This window comes from Rhodnius prolixus, unplaced genomic scaffold, assembly GCF_049639745.1.
Source record: "Rhodnius prolixus isolate KJV_2025 unplaced genomic scaffold, Rpr scaffold_7, whole genome shotgun sequence".
NCBI lineage: Eukaryota > Metazoa > Arthropoda > Insecta > Hemiptera > Reduviidae > Rhodnius > Rhodnius prolixus.
In genome coordinates this window covers 28,580,773-28,605,781 of record NW_027411582.1, presented here as the reverse complement: position 1 = coordinate 28,605,781, position 25,009 = coordinate 28,580,773, and the positions used below count along the sequence as shown (strand labels likewise).

General features: G+C 33.8%; 1 protein-coding gene across 1 annotated transcript in view; it reads right to left on the bottom strand.

Annotated features, from left to right (window-relative positions):
* Positions 1-25,009, bottom strand: part of LOC141447303 (neuropeptide Y receptor type 2-like) — a 159,024-nt gene that overhangs the window by 107,067 nt on the left and 26,948 nt on the right. The window contains exon 2 of the mRNA XM_074114730.1: positions 9,822-10,394. Within this exon, the coding sequence (XP_073970831.1) occupies positions 9,822-10,360 (539 nt within the window). The 5' untranslated portion in view covers positions 10,361-10,394. The remainder of the gene's footprint in view (positions 1-9,821; positions 10,395-25,009) is intronic.

Genomic DNA, 25,009 nt, shown 5'->3' with positions numbered 1-25,009 from the left:
CTTAAAGAAAGGCGCCACCGCCAATTTGCAATTAACGAAGAGATATATCTAACTTCAGAGGCACTCACCTAGATTAAGATTGGTTAACTTATATATACGTTTGGCATAAATGAGAGTTTTGATTCAAACCAGCCATTTCTTCATATTGGGGAACAAATAGTAGTCCGAGGGAGCCAAGTCTGGAGAATAGGGGGGATGTGAAACGAGTTGGAACCCTATTTCCATTAATTTGGCGACCACAACTGCTGAGGTGTGAGCTGGTGCGTTGTCGTGATGGAAAAGGACTTTTTTTGAGGGCCAATCGTGGGCGTTTTTCTTGCAGCTCGGTTTTCAAACGGTCCAATAACGATGAATAATATGCACCTGTAATAGTTTTACCCTTTTCCAGATAGTCGATGAGGATTATTCCTTGCGAATCCCAAAAGACAGTCGCCATAATCTTTCCGGCCGAAGGAACGGTCTTCGCCTTTTTTGGCGCAGATTCCCCCTTGGTTACCCATTGTTTAGATTGTTCTTTGGTCTCAGGAGTGTAGTGATGTATCCATGTTTCATCCACAGTGACGAAACGACGCTTAAAGTCCTGCGGATTCTTCTGGAACAGCTTCAAACCGTCCTTGCAACACTTCACACGGCAATCGCGGCACCCATCTTGCGGATAGCTTTGTCATGTCCAAATGTTGATGCAAAATATTATGTACCCGTTCATTCGAGATGTCCACAGCACTAGCAATCTCACGCACCTTCACTCTTCTATCATCCATCACCTATCATGGATTTTATCAATGATTTCTGGAGTAGTAACCTCAACAGGGCGTCCAGAACGTTCAGCGTCACTTGTGCCCATATGGCCACTCCGAAAATTTTGAAACCACTTATAAACTGTTCTAATCGAAGGTGCAGAGTCACCATAATGTTTATCAAGCTTCTCTTTAGTCTCCTCAGGCGTTTTGCCTTTCATAAAGTAGTGTTTAATCAACACACGAAATTCTTTTTCGTCCATTTTTTGAAAATCACTCGACTTCCTCGATTCAAACGAATGCCAAACACAAAGAAATAGACCGATCTGGCTGAAACTTGGTGTGTGTTCTTCCAAGCGATGCTACTAACTAAACATAACCTCGATACGCGCCAGTGGTGCTATCTCTCTGACTTTGCACGGACTTTTCAAACGACCCTCGTATATGTCCATACATATACGCGCACATGCATGTGCGCCAAGGGCGTAAGTTGGAGTGAACGACGACCACCCAGTGATGGAAGCCGTTAGTTCCCCCAGATTGGCAAGCTTAAGCAGCAACCATCCTAGGAGGTCGGCGTTAAATGTTGAGGTGATCGCGTGGCCACCGCCGATTTAGTCTGCGCTGTGGATTTGAAGGAAGTGTTTTGGTAGACATGTTGTGAATCAGAGGGTTGTAGTGACTGTGTGTGTAGATTTGAGTGGAGTTTTGTGTAACGAGATTGGGCTATTTCAGAAACGAGAGGAATATTAATATCAGGATGTATAGTATCATTGGAGACATAGAAGGGAGCGTTAACTATTGTTCTCAGGATTTTAGATTGTAAGGTCTGAAGTCGGTTGATGTTTGATTTTTTGGCGCTTCCTTAGAAATGTATTCCGTACGTCCCTTTTGGGACAAGTAGAGCGGTATATAGTGTTCGTTTCTTCCTCAGGGTCAGTTTTGAACGTACTATTATTTAAACAAAAAAGTTGAAGTTACAAATTTTCTTAAACAGAAACACTTGTGGCAAAATTATTTAATTGATCTTAAATAAGGTACAAAAAAAGCCGCTGGATAAAGGGAGTAGCGGAATAAGAGGGGTCTGGCGGCCCCCACCGGTTTTGAAACAATCGACCCAAAAACTTTTGAGGAGACCGAAAAAATTTTTTTTGAAATTTTTTCCGACCCTCTCCAACCCCACAAAAACCCGTAAACGAGAAAAATGTGTTTTTTTGATATTTTAATTTTTTTCGAGCGTTCTAATCCTTTTAAAGCGGTTCCAACGCAACTAAAAATTTATTTTGGATGTGTAGATGTTCCCTGAATTTTTTCGGTTTTTACTGTACAGTTAAATGAAGTGAAACATAGCTTTGAATCCAAAAAAATCGTTAAAAATCGGGATTTTTTAAAAACAAGTCTTCGGCATTTTGGGCTGACTCGATGGAAAATGACGGCCTAACTATGGTTGAAAGATACACTCTTACTCTACAAAATGGCGCAATTGAAACTCAATTTGGTTGCTTGTTGTCTGCGATAACTCAATTTGAGTAAAACGCGAATTTAAAAGGTATGCGATTTTGGCCTATAAAATAAGTCACAATTTAATTAAACAAAAAAAGCACCAAAAATAATGTTCGTATAAAGGTATTCTAAATCGCTGATCAAGAATTTGATGTCAAAACCATGTTTCGACAATTGACAGCTGTTAAAAATGCTGTCAACAAAAAACGAAGAATTCATTTTTTTTCAATTTTTTTTAAATGCACGGATAATTGTTTTTATTTTCAATTCATTGAGGTAATTATAATCTTGAATTTAATGATAAAAGTATATAAAGTAAAAGTATTAAAGTAATTGTTATTCTATGTAGTAGTCAAACGTTTGTGATAATAGGTAATAATTATCTGGCTTTATCGCAAATAATATAGTTTTCTTCAATTACATTCTCAATCTAGGTATTTATCCCACAATGTTGTATATATGTAATATAAAGTAAATAAGATATGCATATTTTTAGGACAGCTAATTATTCCAATATTTTACTATAAGTAAAATTAAGGGGACTAAATTAAATTACAATTGAGAAATCAATAATTGTTGTTGAATAATCTACTTGTGGCTTGTTGATGGTAGATTCGAATCCGAGGAATTGGATTTGAAAACTTCCAAATGATGAAAGGTGCATAAAATACTGTTGCGATACGGCACCGGGCAAAAAAAAGTCATTACTTCAGAAGAAGAAGCCAACTTGTTTTCGGTTGAACTGGACAAAGAAGTGGATGTAGGAAACGTTCTGTGCGGAAAATGTCGTCGTTCAACTCGTCTAGTCAGTGCGGATCCGAATTTACCATCAACAAGCCACAGTCATCATGAAACTTTTCCGCAAGATCGTGATCGTGTGGAACGACAATTATCAGAACTCTCAAACTTGTCAGCATCAGGATCTTCAAACCATTGACATCAGACGATGTATCAGACTTTCCCGAAATGACAGAAAAAGATTTGAAGATCCTTTTTACAGGTTCATCATTCATTCATCATTTGGAAGTTTTCGTTTTTTTGGTGGCATCTCTGTTTTAGCGAAAAAAATTTCAAAAAATTAACATCTTCGACAAAATCAAACTAAAAAAATGTGATATGACGTTTTATCAACATATACTTTTATCATTAAATTCAAGATTATAATTACCTCAATGAATTGAAAATAAAAACAATTATCCGTGCATTTAAAAAAAATTGAAAAAAAATGAATTCTTCGTTTTTTGTTGACAGCATTTTTAACAGCTGTCAATTGTCGAAACATGGTTTTGACATCAAATTCTTGATCAGCGATTTAGAATACCTTTATACGAACATTATTTTTGGTGCTTTTTTTGTTTAATTAAATTGTGACTTATTTTATAGGCCAAAATCGCATACCTTTTAAATTCGCGTTTTACTCAAATTGAGTTATCGCAGACAACAAGCAACCAAATTGAGTTTCAATTGCGCCATTTTGTAGAGTAAGAGTGTATCTTTCAACCATAGTTAGGCCGTCATTTTCCATCGAGTCAGCCCAAAATGCCGAAGACTTGTTTTTAAAAAATCCCGATTTTTAACGATTTTTTTGGATTCTAAGCTATGTTTCACTTCATTTAACTGTACAGTAAAAACCGAAAAAATTCAGGGAACATCTACACATCCAAAATAAATTTTTAGTTGCGTTGGAACCGCTTTAAAAGGATTAGAACGCTCGAAAAAAATTAAAATATCAAAAAAACACATTTTTCTCGTTTACGGGTTTTTGTGGGGTTGGAGAGGGTCGGAAAAAATTTCAAAAAAAATTTTTTCGGTCTCCTCCAAAGTTTTTGGGTCGATTGTTTCAAAACCGGTGAGGGCCGCCAGACCCCTCTTATTCCGCTATCCCTTTTGTGATTTAGTTCTGACTAAATTTCTATAATGAAAATGAGTTTACAGTAACTACTGGCGTAATTCAAGTATTTGTTATCACAAAGATTGCATCGATTTTAATTAATTTTGATCATTTAACTTGTTCAATTTATTCACATAAACGAAGTAATTCATAAAATAAGAAACTTCAAACTGTAATCTAACAAGAAATGAAAAAGGAAAGAAAAAAAAAATAACAGGAGAATAATCTTAAAGAAGCTAGTGGCACAGAAGTTTTTAAAGAAAGATTAAAGATTATCTCATGGCGAATGAAGTTGGGATTAAGTTGAGTTGAATACAGACTGGCTGTCTGTCAGATATCAATATTTCCTTTTCCCCTTTCTGACACCTAAATCTACTTTTATCAAGTTATTTTTATTTTTAGTCATAATCATGACAGTTACATTATATTTTCTTTAACTGTTTCTAGAAAGTTTATTTAATTAAGGGAAAGATAACATTTTAAAAGCAAAATTAAACTCAATTTAATCTGTAATAAAAATCTAGTCTGAAAAAGAATTCACCGCTTCATTATCTTCATAATCAATGTCTTTCATGATTAAACAAACCACTTGTAGAGAGATCCAATCAGGTGTATTCTTAATTAGCTCTCTTTCTTTTTACTCCCAGTCTAAACTCCACTTCAACAAGTCTTTCTTTTATTAGCGTTGTCAAGTTTTCCTTGGTCTGTCGCATATTTTCTTTCAAAAGCGGAACATCTGGTTTTGTTCATGCTCAATCTGGGTAACTATCAATTTCAGTTCAAACTCGTTTTATCGATAGCGTTAATTTATAGTTGTAATGAGATCTCAATCAATGAAAGCTATTTTAGTTTTTTGTTTTGTTTTTACCAGCGGAACAATTTTTGCGAACATCATTTGTGGGGAATCCTTTGATGGTACTTAAATGAATTACGAGGTGTAGCTATTAAATAACAAGGATTGATGCTGCTATAGAAGAACTATGCATGTGCCAAATCTTAACGACCGACAGCTGTGCAGCGTAAAGCCTTCTCTTTTGATTGCAGCGTCTCACGTGTTTGTAGAGAAATCTGTCTAACCGGAACCGTCGTTTGTGTTAAGAGGTGTTAGTTTCGTTTTGCCGAAAACATGATACTACACATTGTAGTAGAGCAAAGAATTGTAGTGAAATTTCACATGATACTTAATAAAATCGCTACTGAAACTTATCTTTTATTAAAAGAAGTTTATGGCGATGAATGTTAATCACTTGCGCGAGTTTTTGAGTGGTTCAAGCGTTTCCAAGATGGCCGAGAAGACGACGGAGATGATGACCGCCCAGGTCGCCCTTCCACGTCCAAAACGGATGAAAATATCGATTATAATTAATCAACATTACTACCGGTGAGGTGCTTGCTCAACTCTGTGAAAGAGTAAGGAAAAAAAACGACCCGATTTGTGAAAGAACAAGTCACGGAGTTCTCCATCAAGACAACGCGCCGGCTCACACTGCATTATCTGTCAAGACGTTTCTAGCCAAGTACAACATCCCAGTTTTACCATGACCTGACCCCCATATGACTTTTGTCTGTTCCCCAAAGTCAAATCTGCATTAAAAGGAACACGATTTCAGTCCGTTGAAGCTGTGAAAGAAAAAGCGGCACGCGTCTTGCAGGAGCTCACAGAAAAAGACTTCCAGCAATGGTAAATTCGCATGGAGCGTTGTAGGAGATAGGGGAGGGGTGTATATTGAAGGTGATAATAACTAAATATGTATAAATTTAAAATAAAATGTTTTACAGCAATAGTCTCGTTATTTAATAACCCACACCTCGTATGTAGTTTATGATAAGAACCCAATTTCGAAAGTTTCACTCGTTAAAAATATACTAGCAGTAATGTTTCTGGAAATAATTACTGTTAATTGGAATTTTGAGTTAAATAAAAATGGCCATGCTTCAAGAATACGTATTGGGACGGCCATGGTTCTCTTTCTATCTACGATAGTAGTCGATATTTTGTTTTTTTAAAACAGCTCGTACTGCAGTAAATCACCGAGATGGATAGGCCAAAAATAAATCTCCTTGTTTTCAGTAGAGAAAATTCATCGTGATCACTGACCTGAAATTCCAACAATGATTAAAAAGCAATTAGCCTTTTGTTCTTATTACGTCGGAATGTTTCCCCAATCTTTAATCAAGAAACTACTAAAATTATTCAAATTTTCATTAACCTTCTACCTGTTTCACTTCTAACCATTTACATCCACAAAAATACTCCTGGAACAATCAGGGTTTTCAAGAGTTACCGCTAAAAAATGTTCGGTCGAATGAAGACAAGATAAAACCACATCATTAGCCAGTAATAATTAAAACAATTCTTGATGACCACCTTTAAATTTTATCTCATGATAAAATTCAATTTGCATCATTTTAGAATTATTAAATTTAGAAAAATGATTTCTTTTAAATTCTTTGAATTATCTTTGAACGTTCTTTGTGAAATGGAGCACAATACAAAATTTATTATGGACAAGGATGTAACTTGCAAAATAAAAGCTTGAAAAATACTACCTTAATGTTTGATTCAAAAAATTTACTGACGCGACCAAAAAAAAAGAAGTTTAAAATTAAAAAAGTTAAGTTATACTAGTTGAAAAGCAGCATTAGTGCTTTATAAAAATTTAGTTTAAAAGTTTTGGGACTTAAATTATAAGTGATAGTTACCATAGAGACCTATTGAACATAAGATTAGCGGTATTTAGTTAGCTCTACTATTCTTGCCCATCCTGGTCACATAGCAACAGTTCTGCCCAGTAGAAAGCAGAGACATTGTTAGTGGATAATCCCTTTAGACCGACCTTTTCACTGTTATTTCCATTGTTTAATAACTGTGAGTGTAATATGTGGAAGTACATTTTGTAAAGGAGTTTATTTATTTTTTTTATCTGTTAATGATGTTATTAATGGTAGGGATTCTCGAATACTAGAAGCGTAATAACCATGAATTCAATTCAATTTGCTCTTTAAACAGTTTGCTAGAGACTTTGTACTACTTAGATCAATATTTGGGTTACGTTAATGGTTTACAACATCAAGAAAGACCAGTTTGTTGTCCAATAAAGCAAATAGAAGGAGGAACTGTTAAGTTGACAGTCAAGAGGCGTAATGAAACGTTCAAAGTTGGTTTGACAAGTCATCAATAGATGGCAGAATGCTCTTCTCCATACTTCCAATTGAATACTGTCCATTTTCCTTGGTAAGAAAGATAAATATCTTTCCTAGTCTCTTCTATATCGTAAGAGTTAAAAAGTTTTCCACCTTACAATCAATGTTAGGCTTGTTTACTTACCTATTAAGCAATACAATCATTTTTTGCCCCCTATCAATTCGATGCCCCTCAATATCTGGCAGAGTTGGTCGAAATAATGTTGTTACTTATTTCAAGACACGGCTTATTTAGGGGGTACAGTGATGTGGAATGTTTCAGCGGTTACTGAGGGCTCAGAGGGTGATTGATTGAAAGGGCATTACCTAATTTATCTGAAAGATTTCAAAAAAAAAAAGCCGGCCCTTAAAAACAAGTATTGGGTTCATCTCAAATTGGTTGAAACAAACTTTTGTTATGAAATTAAATTATTGCTTTAATGAGGCAATACTGTTTCCATTAAAGTAAATTTTGTTACTTATTTAGCTCTAAAATATATATTTTCAGGTTTGTAGATCAGCTGTGAACATTTTTATTAGCAATATAAATTGTATCTTCTCCATTCTATAAATTATAACATTCTCTTGTAAATTACCATCTGACTTTATTCCTTATTTTACCCTCTCTTACTTCCTTTTATTCATTTTTGTAGCACTCGTGGCGTATTATATATCACTAACAAAGCAAAGTACCTATCGACCATTTTTTTACTATCATTTACGGAGCTTTTTATTTTTATTTTGCTTTTTATTGACCCTAATTTGTAATTTTAAAATCAGGGTCACCTTGCTTCTAATTAAAAGGATATTATTAAAATACTAAGCGGTGGATAACTCTGAATCTATTAATATATTTTTTAAATTTAGCCCACTATTTCAAAGTTTGAGTCCCAATCAAAGAGCTCGCGCTTCCTAGTATCAATGCCAGTTACTAAACGTTTTAGCTCATTGCTAAAATTGAATCATTAAGAAAACTTGTGGCTTTCTGAAGTAATCACTAAGCTATTTAAGCCAGTACTAAAAGTTAAAACTAGAGGAGATTTTTTTTATTGACATAAAAAGTGGGAAAACTAAGTAAAACTTTAGAACTACAATATCAGATAGATTTGCCAGAAAAAAAGGAGTTTTGAAGTAATCTCAACATGTACTTTGGCCAGTAGTAAAAATTACATTAATTTATAAAAATTGGTGAACCTTACCCTTTACTCTAAAAGCGAAAAACGGAGAAAAACATTGATACTATCTGCTAGTTTCGTTGCGAAATGTTGATTCTAAAATAATCACAACGCAATTTAGTCCAGTTCCGAATATTACAACAAGTGTAGACCTTATTCTTTTCACGAAAATCGAAGGTAAACCTAGGAATTATCAGAAAATTTTGTCCAGATAAAAAGGTTTTGAAATAATCCCATCAACTATTTAAACCGGTACTAAAATTTAAAACTGGAGTAGACGTTCTTTCTTTTCACAAAAAGCCAAAAGCGAAGTAAAGCTTAGGAACTGTCAGCTATTTTGTCCGGATAGAGAGGCTGTTGAAGTTATCACCACAGCTAATTAGGCCAGTACTAACAGTTACAACTAGAGATCTATTCTTTTTACCAAAAAGCAAAAAACCTGAGGAAAACATTGAAACTATCAGATAATATTGTCAGAATAAGCTGGTTTTTAAGTAATCAAACGGCTATTAATGCCAGTTATAAACATTACAATTTGGGAAGACTTTAAAATTTTCACAAAATCGAAGGAAATATTAGGAATTATCAGCTATTTTGGACAGATAATCGGGTTTTTGAAGTAATCACAACGGCTATTTAGGACAGTACTAGGAGATTCATAAATTTTTATATTTACTACGAAAAACTAAAGCAAACATTGGAAACTATCAAGCAGTTTTGCCAGTAAAAGGTTGTTTTAATTAATCAAATGGCTATTTAACCCATTTGTAAATGATAATATTCATCTCAGTACATATAACGGAAGTGATCTGTTTATTAAAAAACTTTATATATACTTGATAATATCTGTCAAACAGAATTTACTACCAGTTCGAAGATAAAAACGGCATGCCACACTTTGACAAAGGCCTGACATGTCTAGGGAAACATCCGGAAGGATAAACCCTCTTTCCAAAGGATATATTTCGTTTTCCAGTTTTTTGATGTAACTGTGAAGTTGAGAGTGATACCTTAATATCTAACTGAAGTTTAGAAATTATTCCGACTGTTCACAAATTTTAGGAAGCATATGGATGATAGTTATAGTTTAGTTTGGCTGCCATAGTTATAATCGGAAATTTCCAATTGTGGAGAAAACAAACTGAAGGTCACTACCATGGAAGATTTGGTTCTTTCATGGATACTTAAATCTTCGGGTGGTTCTGTTGCTTGCGCTATCTAACTTTAAACAGGGATGGAGTTTGCAGATTTTAACAGCCAAAGATGAAGGTAGCAGAGAGTATGAAAATCGCTAGCCTAAACTATTTAATTATAAAAGAAATCATAACTTACCTGTCAAGCGCAATGGCGGTGATAGTGCCAGCCGATACCATGATATTAGCGCCTTGTACAGCCGGCACAAGTTTACAAAGAACCAATCCAAGTGTCCATCGTCTTTTTAGTAATGAGACGAGTGTAAAAGGCATGCAAACTAAACATAAAGCTAGATCGGCCACGGCTAGATTCACTATGTACATGTTTCTAGGCGATGGACCAGCCTGATGGTGTTTACGAGCACATTGACGAGCCACAACAAAACATACAAGCGCATTTGATACAACACCGGATGTCATTAATACAGAATATACAATTATTATCACGATTTCCGTATCTGGTACTAAAACTTTTTCCGTTCTTTGATGTTCACGTAAAATTTCAATAGCTTCATGATAGGAGAAATTAAATATAGGATCTAAGGAACGTTGATTGAATTCTGTAGTTGTATTTCCACCAGTAAGATGGAGACCCGGTACTGAGGAGAGTAACCCGGAAGCGTCAGGTGGTAATAGATTGTATTCATGGTCCATGGTCGGCAGACCACCCGTCAACATGCTTGTTGACCCTGTTTCTTACATGCTGCAGTCCCTGAAACAATCAGATAAATTACAATTAGCTTATCATTAAACAGACAAGTTTCTTAGTAATTGTTTAACGAATAAGATTAATCATGTTAAACTGTTTTCATCAATTGTACTAGAACCTATAACAAGAAAAAGTATTGTGTTCATTTGATTATTAAAGATATTCCTTTAGTTATTTTTTATAATTTTTTGGCCACCCAAAGTCTTCAAAACATGAAGTTTATTCTAAAAAAAAATGTCTTCCTTAAAACGAAAGTTTTGTGGTAAACTTTAATGGTTATTCTTTTCCACATTAAAGTTTGATTGTTCCAAATAAAATATTCAAAATGTTGTATCAAAATCTGCAAGATGAAAAAAAAAGTCCTATATAAAACTTACAAACACAAAATATTTCATATTATAAACAATAAAAACAAAAATTGTAAGCAAATATTTAATATTAATAAGTGATTTATTAACTATAAGTCTGGAACAGAAAGATAAGGAAATAGGGTTTGGATAATCGGTGTTGGTTGCTAGGACAAGTGGAATAAATGAAAGGATCTCCTGAAGGAAAGGACATTATTTTCCAGCCATTTAAGGAAAAATAAAATAAAACTTAGCGATATAATCTTTCATCTTTTCTAAATTTCCTTTTTGTCATTAATTTTTTAAAGTTCGTGAATAAATTTGTTTTAAAGGAATCTGCAGTTGGTAGATTTTTCAAAGCAGTCAAAAAAGGCGTTCTTGAACGATGGGTGATTACCAAAAAAAATGGGCTGACTGAGCTGAAAAGAGATGGATAAGACCACGAGCGCCATAATGGCTTCAAATAATGGCAAGCCTTAAATAAAAATAAAAAAACTGCGTTTAAAAGTTTAGAAGTTTAAGTGAAATATATTGGCTGAAATTCTCTGGTAACCAAGAGAGCCAATCTACGACCATTTGGTTACCCCGAAAGAAAACAATAACAGCAACTGATCGAGTCTAGCAGAAAATACAGTACCAGATCTGATCCCATCTATTATTTACAGCTGTCCGAACCAAATTAAGCAATCTCCTCAAGGAGATTGATAAATCAGCCTAAGCTTCTGCATCGGTAACCTACTCCTAGCAAGGATTCGAAACCTAGTCTTTGCACATCCTAATCCATTCAACCATATCCATCCTAAGCACATCCATAAGATGGTTGTTTTCTCCTTCGTCTTACAAACTTTTGTAGTTAGAATTGAGCATGAGTCCTATGTTGTTGAGTTATACATTTAAAAATATCCAGTTATAGGATGACAACTCAGGATGCTGTGAGAAATTCCAAAGCTTCACACTAATCACATTTAAGGTTTGAATTGAATAGAACAAAGAATAAATAAATAAATGGAATCTGAATGGAGTAGTGGCCGTAGATTTAGCCAGCCAATCACTCCCCTTGTTAATCGAGAATCCCCATATAACCTGGGTACCCAGGCAATAATTAATAGACATTAGCTTTATCAATCTCTTAAACATTCCAACACCAGTCTGAAGATAAAAACACAAAGAGTTCGGTGCCTTGAAGCTGCCCGACTATTCGGACCGTTGCAAACCCCTGTATGAAGTTGTGCAGGTGCAGTCCTCCAAAACACATCTGGTGACTAAAAGTAATGGTGGCCTTCACTTCTTGCCACCAAAAATTAAAAAGTATTCCTTTAGTCACTACTTTTGATTGAATCAATTTCTGTATCACACTATTTCCGAGAAAATTCATTAATAATTAATTAACAGTAAACTCACAATGCGAGCAAAGCTCAGAGATTATTATATTAAAAGTTTTATATATACTAATAACACGGAAGAGTTTTATTCAGGGGGAAAAAACAGCCTTAAGATGTATGAACGTTGGAAAAACTAAATGGAAATATGTTGCCCTACATTATCATCCATTTTGTTTAGTATGTCAACACTTATTAAACTGGTTGGTAAATTTAGAGTTTATGCAACATGTTGAGCGATGGAAGGCATTAAGAGGGATCTGCCCTTATTACATACAATTTATGTGTAAACAGTACTAACGAACAATGAAGGCAAAAGGGCAACAGAATTAATGAGAAGAGAGATAGTGAAAATTAAATATTTTTCAAGATCAAAGTTACTCCAATAATATTTAAATTTCTTGCAGGTATTTTAACATTTTTAAACGCCAAAATTACTTAATAATTAATGAAAGTAGAGCGATCAATGGTTCTGATTTGTTAAACGAATTCAGGGGGGGAAAAAAATCATTTGTGGTTATCCATCATTGTAACTCTATTTGACTTCTGTGGGCGTTTGTGTAATTTATGTTTTAAATTTTTGTAATTAAAACTTTGACTTTGTTTCTCGAATGATAATAATTAATGGGGGAAAAAAAGTTCTTCTGCAAATAAATGGAATTAGGATTCATCCATGTCCCGTTTTAAGTTAGAGTTCCCATTTTTAGTTCGAAAAATCGATGAGTAAAAACAAGCTATCGTCAAAATTTGATAAAAATATAAATTTTAGAACAAATTTTCAGCTTGCCAGGAACATCTACATTCGTTTAAAGGATATTCTCTATAATTTATGATCATAAGCAAATCTCACTCACTCTCTGAGCAGCGTTGGATTATAAAGGCACGGGCTTCGACATTAATTTTAGGAACATAAGTCCCCATTATTTGTAAAATTGTGAAGAAAATAATTATTACCAACTATATAATGGAGAAGTGCTAGACGGTAGTTACCATTTCATTGCAGTCTGTTCTAAAACTTGCAGAAATTAGAATGAAATACTTTAATAACAGCAACTTTCCGGAGAGGAGATGATTGCTTTGTTAAATGGTAAAGCTTGGAGGTTATTGCAGAAATATTGTAAAGATCCTGTAACAGTATTTGCACGTAATAATTTCATATGATTTTACTCAGTGTTATTGTATAATTATCTATGTTTATTATTGTAATTATTATTAATAATCTTATATCATCTAATTTAATGGTGACTGTTTTCTGAGTTTATTCTGATTTACTTTGCCTTAATTGTTCAGTGATTTATTAATTTTGAAACAGAATTATTTATTTCTTCTTTTTTATTATTTGAAATTGATTATTGTATTTAACGACTCCATCGACGGTAATTGCCATGGTGCTGCCTTGAATAATTGATATATTGTAGCTAATTTTTTTCTTGTTATATACAGGGTGAACCAGTAAGTTATGTCCATAGGCTTACTGTGTGTAGTACATCTAAAGTAGAGTTCAATGACTTATTATGAAGTTATTTAATTTTTTTTAATTACTTTTTTGCAATAAACATGTTATTACACAGAAAGTTTTAGTCCGAATTCGATTCTGATGACACGGTTAGAAAGAAAGATAAAAAGTTGATACCGTTTCGAAGCATAAGTTATTCTCTAAACAGCTTCAATCTTCCTCCTGGATACTGGAAAATAAAAGTAATAGAAATTTTTAAGAAAACTCATTAGGCCCTTACGTGATCATTATCCGACCTAGGCGCTGGCACTTTTTATAAAAGTTTCCTTGTCTAATGTGGGCTTTCTAACGGTATATCATTTTCCAGGATTCCTTTTATCTTCGTATGAGAAATTACGTTTGTTTTGCAAGAAAACGTGTTCACGAGCACTCAACAGTGTTAGATTATCAAGTTGTTTAATTCATTGAAAACTCTTTTGGATGGAGCTGTAGTCAATTTTAAAGTAGGCTGTCTTAAAATAAGGAAGTCAAAGGTAAAAATTGCACTTTAAATATTTACATTACTTCTGATCTCTCTGAAATATTTGAGAAAATGTTAGGAAATATTTTAAACAAGTACTTAAACAAAAATTCATGTAGTTTGTATTTACTCCAAATTAAAATTTCACAAAAAACTGTTGAAAAAATTTGAAAAAAGAAATTGTTTAAAACTACAAAGGGATAGAACAGAGAAATAGTCAGCAATATACATTTAAAATAACCACTGGCTGTTCGTTAAATTTATAAGTATGTCCTTAGTTAGTTTGGGTTTTAACCGGGACGTTCTGTGATCTCTCCGAGATGATGCTGTTCTCCAGCCCCAAAAGTAAGGCAGATTCCCTAGAAATATGTGCTTTATCCTGTCCATTGGGTTTATTTCATGAGTACTTCCTACTCCCTAAGGATTTATTCATTTCGTATAAAATACGGTGCACCCAGCGCGATACCCAAAGCGTATTTTGGAAAACATGCAGCTCATTTATTACAGAAATAGTTGCTTAAATCTGCTGCAATGATTTATGTCTAAATATTGATGTAAACAGAAGTCTAGAGCAATGCGGTTCTAGAAGTGTCTAACAGTAGCTTATTAGAGAAAACTGTCTGAAAGTATGGTAGACCTCTATCAATTGCAATCCCAGATTAGTCTCATGTCAATATTAAAAGTTTTCTAAAAATTATTACGACAAAATTATTGTTTTTTAGTAACTATATCGCAATTTGGCCCTTTCCAATAATCATCTTATCGTACACTCTGTTTTTTGGAGAATCAAAAAAAAATATTTTGGTAAGTCTCAATAAAATAATATTTTCTTTTAATTTCTTTGTTAATCTATTACAGATACCCAGTGTAGTCACTTTCAGGTTGGCGAAGAAGGTTTAAAAGAAGATATTATTTTATGTGAAACTCTATTTAAAAAAAAAAAAAGACTTACATTTCTAAGAAGAAAAAGAAATTTTTCCTCAGGCGAAGAAAATACAGTGAAAATGTTTCAAATAAAATATACAATGTCTGTAGCAAACTTGAGATTAGTTAAAAATACCCCAGGGTGCTTTTAACGTGTAAGGTTATTATAGTGGTGGACCCTTTAGTGTCTTAATGCAGCTAAACTAGCAGTATTGGTGTGAACAGTTTTAATGGTATTATGTACTTAGCAAGTTGACCCATATGAAAATTGTCTAAGTGAACGAGCATAAAGTGTTTGGATATTACAAAATAAAAATGGACTCCTACATTACCTCCTAAATAGTTACATTTAGTGAGAATAGGTTTACAAGTAAAACGCATTAGTATGTTTTTTTATGTGGAACAAATCACTCTTCTCATTTTTCCTCTAAAATGTCTCTCCCTTCCGCCACCTTTTTCATACGCGCACCCAAACTTCTTCTCTTAATAATACTTCTATGTTAAAAGCGAAGTCTGTTCAAAAAAAAAAATATATATTCGAACTTTATTCATCAAAAAAGCCTACAAGTTTGATACATCAATCTAAGTCAAAGCCCAATTTCTTTGACAGCTACCTTCTTTTACCTATAGGCTGGAGCGCCCATTTCACGTTATGGTCGTGTAAACTAGGTCTTTCGTTTCTCTGGAATGAAATCTGTACTCTTTCAGGAGAATTTTTCAGCTTGAGGAAAAGCCAACTGTCCACTATTTTGTTTTGGCGCATCGAGTATGATGGTCATTAGCGCCCAAAATTCAGTTTCCTTCTTGTTCTAAAACCATTCAAACTGGTTAGCACATGCTATTTGCTTGTCCAGCAAAGTAAGGGCAAAGCCTGATTGATAGGGCATTAACCCGAGATCTCTTTTTCAATGCACTAGTCGTCGATGGCGGTACTTCCAATCATTAAGCCTCTGTTAATGGAGAAAAGGTTAATAAAAGCTATAGAAAGCTTAATAATAATGAGATTCGATGAGTTTTCGAATTATTTTAATGAAGTAATGAAAACTGGGTTGAGAAATGGCGATGCGTTCGGTAAACTGAGTTTAGATTTTAATTTAAATTTACCATTGAACATTAAACGTATAATAAATAAACTAACAATGCAACCCACAATCAACACTAACAATTAACCCATTTTAATCATCATTATATAGAATAAAGTTATTTATAGAGTTAATTAAGTTGCTACAAATCTATTTTAGGGTAGATGAAAGAAAATAATTATTAATGTAGTCTACATAGCGACTAAATTTGGCAATAATTACTCTAAATCAAAGTAATTTTCTAAAACAATATAATTTGTAAACAAATTTTGCACACTACTATTAATTTAGAGAACATTAATTGCATTTGTTGCCTAATAAGTTTAGCTATTCTATAACACCAGTTTCCGGAGTTTGTACTTTTGTACCTGCAAAACAGACAGCATGTTGGGGTACACAAAGTAATACTCTAGAAATATCTCATGAGTATGGAATTTTATTGATAGTTTGTCTGCAAGGATAGGATAGATCATAATCTCTTTAATAGTGACTGATTTGGATGCTGGTGAACTTCTGTAAAGCTGAAAACACAGAAGTAAAATTACGTTCCTATATGAGGTACTTAAATCAACTAGTTACCATGTATAAATACTTTTGGAGACGAAAGATATTATAGGAATGCTTGGCTAAACCACATAATTTAAATCTTAAGACTAATCAGTTTCTATAGTGTGTTCTTTCATTCTTCGTTAGATCGTCAATCTTCAATGCAGAGTTTTTTGTCAATTAAATTTTAATGTAAATGCAATAGGATTTTAGGTGGTCAAAGGAACATAAAAAGAAGAAGGTTTATTTAATTAAGAAACAGATGTAAATTTTATTTCAATTTAGTGAATTCATTGTAATGCACAGAAACAGCTGATGTTCAAACTAAACCATCTCTAAATGAAGGACAATCTATACTCGTAGTCTTAACACAACACACTATAACACACAATCACTCACTAAGGATCCTTTGAATGCTGTATCCCTCTGATCAATAGAAAGCAATATACAGCTTTACATCTATCCAGTGAAGAGGAATGCCAGGGTAGATTAGCTTTAAGCATACTAACAGGGTCTCCTAAATCTAAATAATAAACAGTTGTTCAACAGAGTACAACTTAAAAACTTCTTTACACTGATACAAAGTTTAAAAAGAATTATCTTGTTAAAAGAAACATTTATTGGATGGCTCTCGTAGTAACAATTAGCATTCAATGATTATAGAGCTCTTGTCGCCGAGGGTTAACCGGTATATCTTACAAAGCTCCAGTACCCAGCTGGAATGATATTTGGACAAGTAATCTTATACTTAATATTAGAATGTTACAGACTGAGTCGCCCTAAAGTCCTGATACAAGTTGAAAAACAGTGGAAAATGTCGGCGCTGGGTCTACAAAAGAAAGTCGACTTCTTATCTCAAATAACTCTGCAACAGAGCAGAACTGGATGTTAGAGATTGGGTTAGCCTTATTTTTTTAATATAATTTAATGAAAAAGTAGGGAAAAAGCCATAATTATGGCCTAGGTTTACTATGTAAAATGATTTTAAACACGTAAAAGATCAGGACTGGCAGTTACAAACTGGGTCGCCCTTATTTCCTAATACAAGTTGAAATAACAGTGGAAATAGTCGGAATTATGGCCTAGGTTCACCAAGGAAAGTGATTTTTAATCCTAAATAACCACTTACTAGAGCAGGGCTGGATGTTACAGACTGGGTCGCCCTTATTTCCTAATACAAGTTGAAATAACAGGGGAAATAGTCGGAATTATGGCCTAGGTTCACCAAGGAAAGTGATTTTTAATCCTAAATAACCACTTACTAGAGCAGGGCTGGATGTCACAGACTGGGTCGCCCTTATTTCCTAATACAAGTTGAAATAACAGGGGAAAAAGTCGGAATTATGGCCTAGGTTCACCAAGGAAAGTGATTTTTAATCCTAAATAACCACTTACTAGAGCAGGGCTGGATGTTACAGACTGGGTCGCCCTTATTTCCTAATACAAGTTGAAATAACAGTGGAAAAAGTCGGAATTATGGCCTAGGTTCACCAAGGAAAGTGATTTTTAATCCTAAATAACCACTTACTAGAGCAGGGCTGGATGTTACAAACTGGGTCGCCCTTATTTCCTAATACAAGTTGAAATAACAGTGGAAAAAGTCGGAATTACGGCCAAGGTTCGCCAAAGAAAGTGATTTTTAATCTCAAATAACCACTTACTAGAGCAGGGCTGGATGTTACAGACTGGGTCGTCCTTATTTCCTAATACAAGTTGAAGAAACAGTAGAAAAAGTCGGAATTACGGCCTAGGTTCACCAAAGAAAGTGATTTTTAATCTCAAACAACCATTTAACAAGGCAGGGTAGGATGTTACAGACTGGGTCGTCCTTATTTCCAAAAAAAATGTTGAAACAACAGCGGAAAAAGTCGGAATTATGGCCTAGATTTACTAAAGCCAGGGTCTTCTAATCTAGTATAACTACGTTCTCTTAATCTTAAGGCCATTTGATGGAAAGCGATTTGCTACAGGCGAGGACTTGATATGATTTTGGGTAAAGATAAGAAGGTGGTGAACAGAGAACGGAGATGCGAGAAGCGAGATTTCTTCAGGGATGACAAAACCTAGCCCTATAGAGAGTATTGAGAATACTGATCTTTTTGAATTACAAATAATAATCAAACTGGATCGAAACTTCACTGAAAAAAAAGTATATAACATTTTAAATCAGAGACCAGGAAAGTGTGATTTTTAATTGTTCCTTAAACTTTTCACTGAAGAAACAAATTCTGGTTAACTGCTGACGTCAGGCGTTCCTACATCCTATTTAATGTCCTTCAATATATTTCAGTCTTTACAGAATAATAAGGACAACTTGTAAATATAGAACCATAAAATTTCAATGAAGGTTATTGAAAAAAATTTCTTAATAAAGTTGAAAGTTAAAATATGAAGATTAAGTGACTTGTTATGTGACGTTGGAAAATTTTTCATATATGTTTATTTCTTTTGAAAAAACTGAATTCTAATTTAGGTTATAAATTGAGTTTCCTTCAACAACAAGTATTCTTTTTTTTGAAATGCTTATTTCTAAAAAATTTTAATAAATAATCTAAAAATAGTAAGCATTTTTTTCTAAAGTGAACATTATGAAACAAAGCGGTTCATAAAGACCACTTTTTACTCGAAGAATGAACAAGAGCAAATTTCTTTAATAACAATATTAGAGATAACAACGAGAACTCAGTATTCATCGTTCTTTATTATTACATTAGAGGCAGAGCCAGATTCATTTGTAGCTGTGGATCTTGCAATTGCAAAAAATATATACGAGGGTCGTTTGAAAAGTCCGTGCAAAGTCAGAGAGATAGCACTACTGGCGCGTATCGAGGTTATGTTTAGTTAGTAGCATCTCTTGGAAGAACACACACCAAGTTTGAGCCAGATCGGTCTATTTCTTTGTGTTTGGCATTCGTTTGAATCGAGGAAGTCGAGTGATTTTCAAAAAATGGACGAAAAAGAATTTCGTGTGTTGATTAAACACTACTTTATGAAAGGCAAAACGCCTCAGGAGACTAAAGAGAAGCTTGATAAACATTATGGTGACTCTGCACCTTCGATTAGAACAGTTTATAAGTGGTTTCAAAATTTTCGGAGTGGCCATATGGGCACAAGTGACGCTGAACGTTCTGGACGCCCTGTTGAGGTTACTACTCCAGAAATCATTGATAAAATCCATGATATGGAGATGGATGACAGAAGAGTGAAGGTGCGTGAGATTGCTAGTGCTGTGGGCATCTCGAATGAACGGGTACATAATATTTTGCATCAACATTTGGACATGACAAAGCTATCCGCAAGATGGGTGCCGCGATTGCTCACGCTTGACCAAAAATGAAATCGTGTGAAGTGTTGCAAGGACGGTTTGCAGCTGTTCCAGAAGAATCCGCAGGACTTTAAGCGTCGTTTCGTCACTATGGATGAAACATGGATACATCACTACACTCCTGAGACCAAAGAACAATCTAAACAATGGGTTACCAAGGGGGAATCTTAGCCAAAAAAAGGCGAAGACCGTTCCTTCGGCCGGAAAGATTATGGCGACTGTCTTTTGGGATTCGCAAGGAATAATCCTCATCGACTATCTGGAAAAGGATAAAACTATTACAGGTGCATATTATTCATCGTTATTGGACCGTTTGAAAACCGAGCTGCAAGAAAAACGCCCACAATTGGCCCTGGAAAAAAGTCCTTTTCCATCACGACAACGCACCAGCTCACACCTCACAGCAGTTGTGGTCGCAAAATTAATGGAAATAGGGTTCCAACTCGTTTCACATCCCCCCTATTCTCCAGACTTGTCTCCCTCGGACTACTATTTGTTCCCCAATATGAAGAAATGGCTGGCGGGAAAAAGATTTTATTCAAACGAGAAGGTGATTGCAGAAACGAATGGCTATTTGTCCAGACTTGGACAAATCCTATTATTCGGAAGGGATTAACAAACTGGAGCAGCGTTGGACGAAGTGTATAAGCCTAAAAGGAGACTATGTTGAAAAATAAAAAAGGTTTACCCCAAAAAATTAAGTAGTTTTTATTTTTGCACAGACTTTTCAAACGACCCTCGTATATTAAATATATTTTATTAATAAAACGAGTTAGGTAAAATAAAATTTCAAGTATTAAGATTTCTTTTGAAAGGTATTTTGATAAACCTATTTTTCTCTTTTTTATTCTAGGCTCGTATTATTCAAAGTGGTTTACCTCCAACCTAGCTATCTAGCTTTAGGCTCCAATAATTCTGTTACAATATTTTTTACCTGGTTTTTAACATTCATCTCCTCTATTAGATTTCCTTCCCGCAGGGGTATATGGGCTAGCTACTTCTTCAGGAATCTTGACGTCCCTGCGGTTATCTAACTGGAACAACACTTCTCCTAAACAATACATACACTCAAACTGTACCTGCAGTTTTAGTCGATGTGTGCATCCATACAATTATACGACAAGCCTAGAAGTAATTTTGCATTATTATCTTTCTTACATACTCGGTCTTAAAAAATTATTTATACGTTCTCATTTAATATTTTATAGACGCCTATAATTCTAAGTGTAGAACTTCACACCTAAATGATTCACAATAGATCTTTTAGGTCGCAGAGGGAATGGCTTATTTATCTTTTCAATCTACATTCTCATTCTTTAATTTTATGCGAACCATACCACTTCTTCCCCTTCTCTATCTATATCTTTGCTCTCCTCATTATCATCAACATAGCCCCCTCAGTGCCCTGTCTGGTCTCAGAACCTACAGAAGAATATAATCCAAGTTCACAGAGTAGATGATTCTCTTCTTAGTTTAGAGTCCTAAGTTACAAACAATTCCAAACGGGAGGATGAAGCTCCTCAGACTTAGGAGATAGACTTAAAAGTAACTCCTAAAGAGTATTGTATTGTACTTGTATTTTGTTTTTGTTCAGACCAGGTTTTAGCCTAATTTATAACCCAAGTAGATGTATATCCAGATCATTTTGTTTCAAAGGGTGTCCTTCTTCAGGTTAGGTTGTCTTCTACTCTCGACTCCTACGCTCAATGTCTAGAGGATGTTTGTAACCGTGGAGATTTTCTTAATTTGAATTTAAATCAGAAATACTATGTGGTTACTCGAATAAGAAAAAAATAGTTTTTATAAATCGTGAAAGTTATAATTAAGAAGATATAATTGTTGTCAATGCCAATTGAATTTGATAAAACATCCAAAATGCTTCTTAAAATCAATTATTAATTGACCTGCGAAGATTGGCCTTGGGTTATCCTTGTACGGTAGTAGTTCTCACTAGATTACCCTAAGATTCTTGAAGAGTATTCGTAAATTATATGCTGCCATATTTGAATATTTGGAGAACATATTTCGGTAGCAAGAACCAACTAATGCAAGCATGTACGATCCAGCCATTTCCATTAAGAGCCATTGTTAACTTGTGAGAATGTTTAATCAGGATCTAAAGTGTGCACTGTACGCTCGAAAAGTAATTCTTGATCTTCCTCTTCACACACCCACAACAAACACATCACACAATCCTTCTTCCACCCTCTGACGTCGCTCTGTTCTCTGGTTAAAATTTTTGGTACCTTAATAAAGCATACTAACAGCTCATCATTCACCGCAGCATCTTTATCAAGCTTATCTGCCAGCTCAGCAACGTATTTTCCTGCTTGTAGCACAATTAATCTCAATTTAACTTACCAGCCTCACTCTGTTCTCCATCTTTTAAGGTTTCCATCTCCCCTTATAATTTCTTCAATCGTTGCTTTTTGTTTTCGTTGATCATCTTATGACGTAAGTGGAAACTTCGCTGTTGGTATTAATTTTGAAGTTTGTATTAATTTTTGCATCCGATTCATACCCTAGAACATTTTAAAGCTTTTGAAATAACCAAAAGTTCGCCTTGGTTATTTATAATACATCAGCAATTCTCAATTTTAGAGCATAGAAGATTCACTCGTTATGTAGAACCATAATAATTATTCAAAAACTTATAAACACACAAAAAAAAGTATTTATCCTAACTATAGCAAAATATTTCAAAACTAAGCAAAACATTTCTCTAGTTCAAAACTTAACACACTTCGAGCATGGACTTAGTCCGTCTGCCGAGTTGACTCTAATTTACAATAACATAATTTACAAAAGTAAACATATTTCTGTAAATATATTAAAAATTAAAATGATATATTAAAAATTGTCTATAACTCCAAGCGGATATTGCGTACTTATTCAGCTTGGACCAATCAAGGCCATTCAAATAAAGAATAATCTCACCTTTATTGAGTTTTCTATTTCCCAAGTACTGTACACTGAACTCCTGTAAAATCGGACATTCTGCAATGAAATGGATGATATCTTCAATCGCTCCAAGATTACAGAGAGAACAATAATTATGTAGAACCACTTATTCTCAATTTTACTTCAATCCATTTTAAGTTTTGAAAATGAATGGTTAAGTTCTTTGTCACTTATTTTCATTATCACTCAAATCTTATGGAAAATAGCAAAAAGTTTGAATTGATATATTTCGCTCGGATCAAGACTACCTGAGGTCCAAGCAAACGTTTTGGAACCACAACGCTCTGAAGTTAGTCTAGTCTCTTAGACAACAGTCTACCAGTATAATTGCCAGTTTAAGAGATGTCACAAACACTTTGTTATCTTATTTCCCGTTTGTGAATTGTAGATCGATTTCCAGTTCGTGATCTCTTTGTACCATTTTCATTAGCAGCCAATCTGTTTCCTACAATCATAAAGAGCTAACGAGAGGGATTGGAATCTCCAAGGCAATTTTATTTTCTATTAATTTTCTGGAGCTTGCCTTTAGGTCCAGCTAATGTCTAATAATGGCCAGTGTAAAAAAAAAAGAAGACTTCAGAGACTGATGGTTGTTGAAAAAACAAAAAAGATATTTGCTGTAAATTAATTATTTTATTGGCAACATTTTATTAATTCATGATTTTCACCATTATCAGTATTTGTTTTATAGAATTGTTGAGTTAGGTCATACATCAATAAAGGCCCACTCTTTTAATATTGAAATTTGAAACAAATTAAAGTTTATTCATGCATTCATTCAACTATTTGTTTAGTAACAAATATCAACAAACTATGTAGATCACAAAATACTAATGAATACATTAAAAATATATTCGTTCTAATAAATAACAAAATTTCCAAATGTAATATTTAAATGGAAAATGCGTGTATTTGGTACCTTGACGTATAAATCAATAGACAAAATGAATTATTTCAAGTTATATAGCCTAGTAAACTACTGATTGGGCTTAATTGGTTAATTATGATCAACGTATTGGATTATTTAATTAAAATAATACTAACAAACCAGCTGTAGCGCAAACGGAGATGAAAAAGTTTCTGTACACTAATTGAGCCTTTAACTGTATACTCGTAAATCGATTCACTCCACTTTTAGAAATATCTTTAATTGAAGTGTCAAAATACTTGGTTCAGTCACAGCTTTTTATATTTATAATAAATTTCCAAAATATAAAATTCCAAAAGATTAACATAGGCGATTTGGTAACTTTCTTTTTCACTTTACATTTGCAAAGTATAATAATTAAAAAAAAAAAACAAAATACATTTAACTTCGTTACAAAATTAGATGAAGACCCAATTTCTTGAATACCATCCTTTAAACAACATTTCTCCCAAAAAAAAACACGCTCAATACTCCGTCCAATATTTTGAACTACAATTAGAAATTTTGTATAACCCTCTTAGTTCAGTGAAGTTCAAAAGTACGAATTAATATTTAGAAAAAATACTGTCGAAACTGTTGACCTCATTATATGCTATAAAGTGAATGGAATGTGATAAGTGAACAAGACTTATTGCTAGTCTTTCCCTTCATTCTTACATCTTTTGCCTCGTGACGCCGAAAGAATGTTGTTCATAAAAGCCGGATTCTCTGTATATCTGTATGTATAAGATTCACAATTTGATTGCTTACACACTTGGAAATGTATTTTCAGTTAGAACGGGAGAAATATGCTTATTTTTTGTTCATTCATTTTGCCCATGTCTTATTAAACTTTCTTATTAAACTAATATTAAGCTTTAAAGTAATACAGTATTGTGCGAAGAAAACCAGGTTTCCCAATATTTCAAGACAAGCAGCCTTATTATGTTTCGAAAGACAAATCTTCTGTTCAGAAATTTAGACAACGTACATTAACAAAAGGAAATCTAGTTATACTCTAATTAGAAATGGTAATTCATAGAGCAAACATCCATTATATGTCTCTGCAGCAAGCTTAACGCTATAGTACGAATATACAATACTCTTGTAGCATATTATTATGACTAATTAAGAGCTGGGGTATTATAATACATAATACCTAAACATTGTT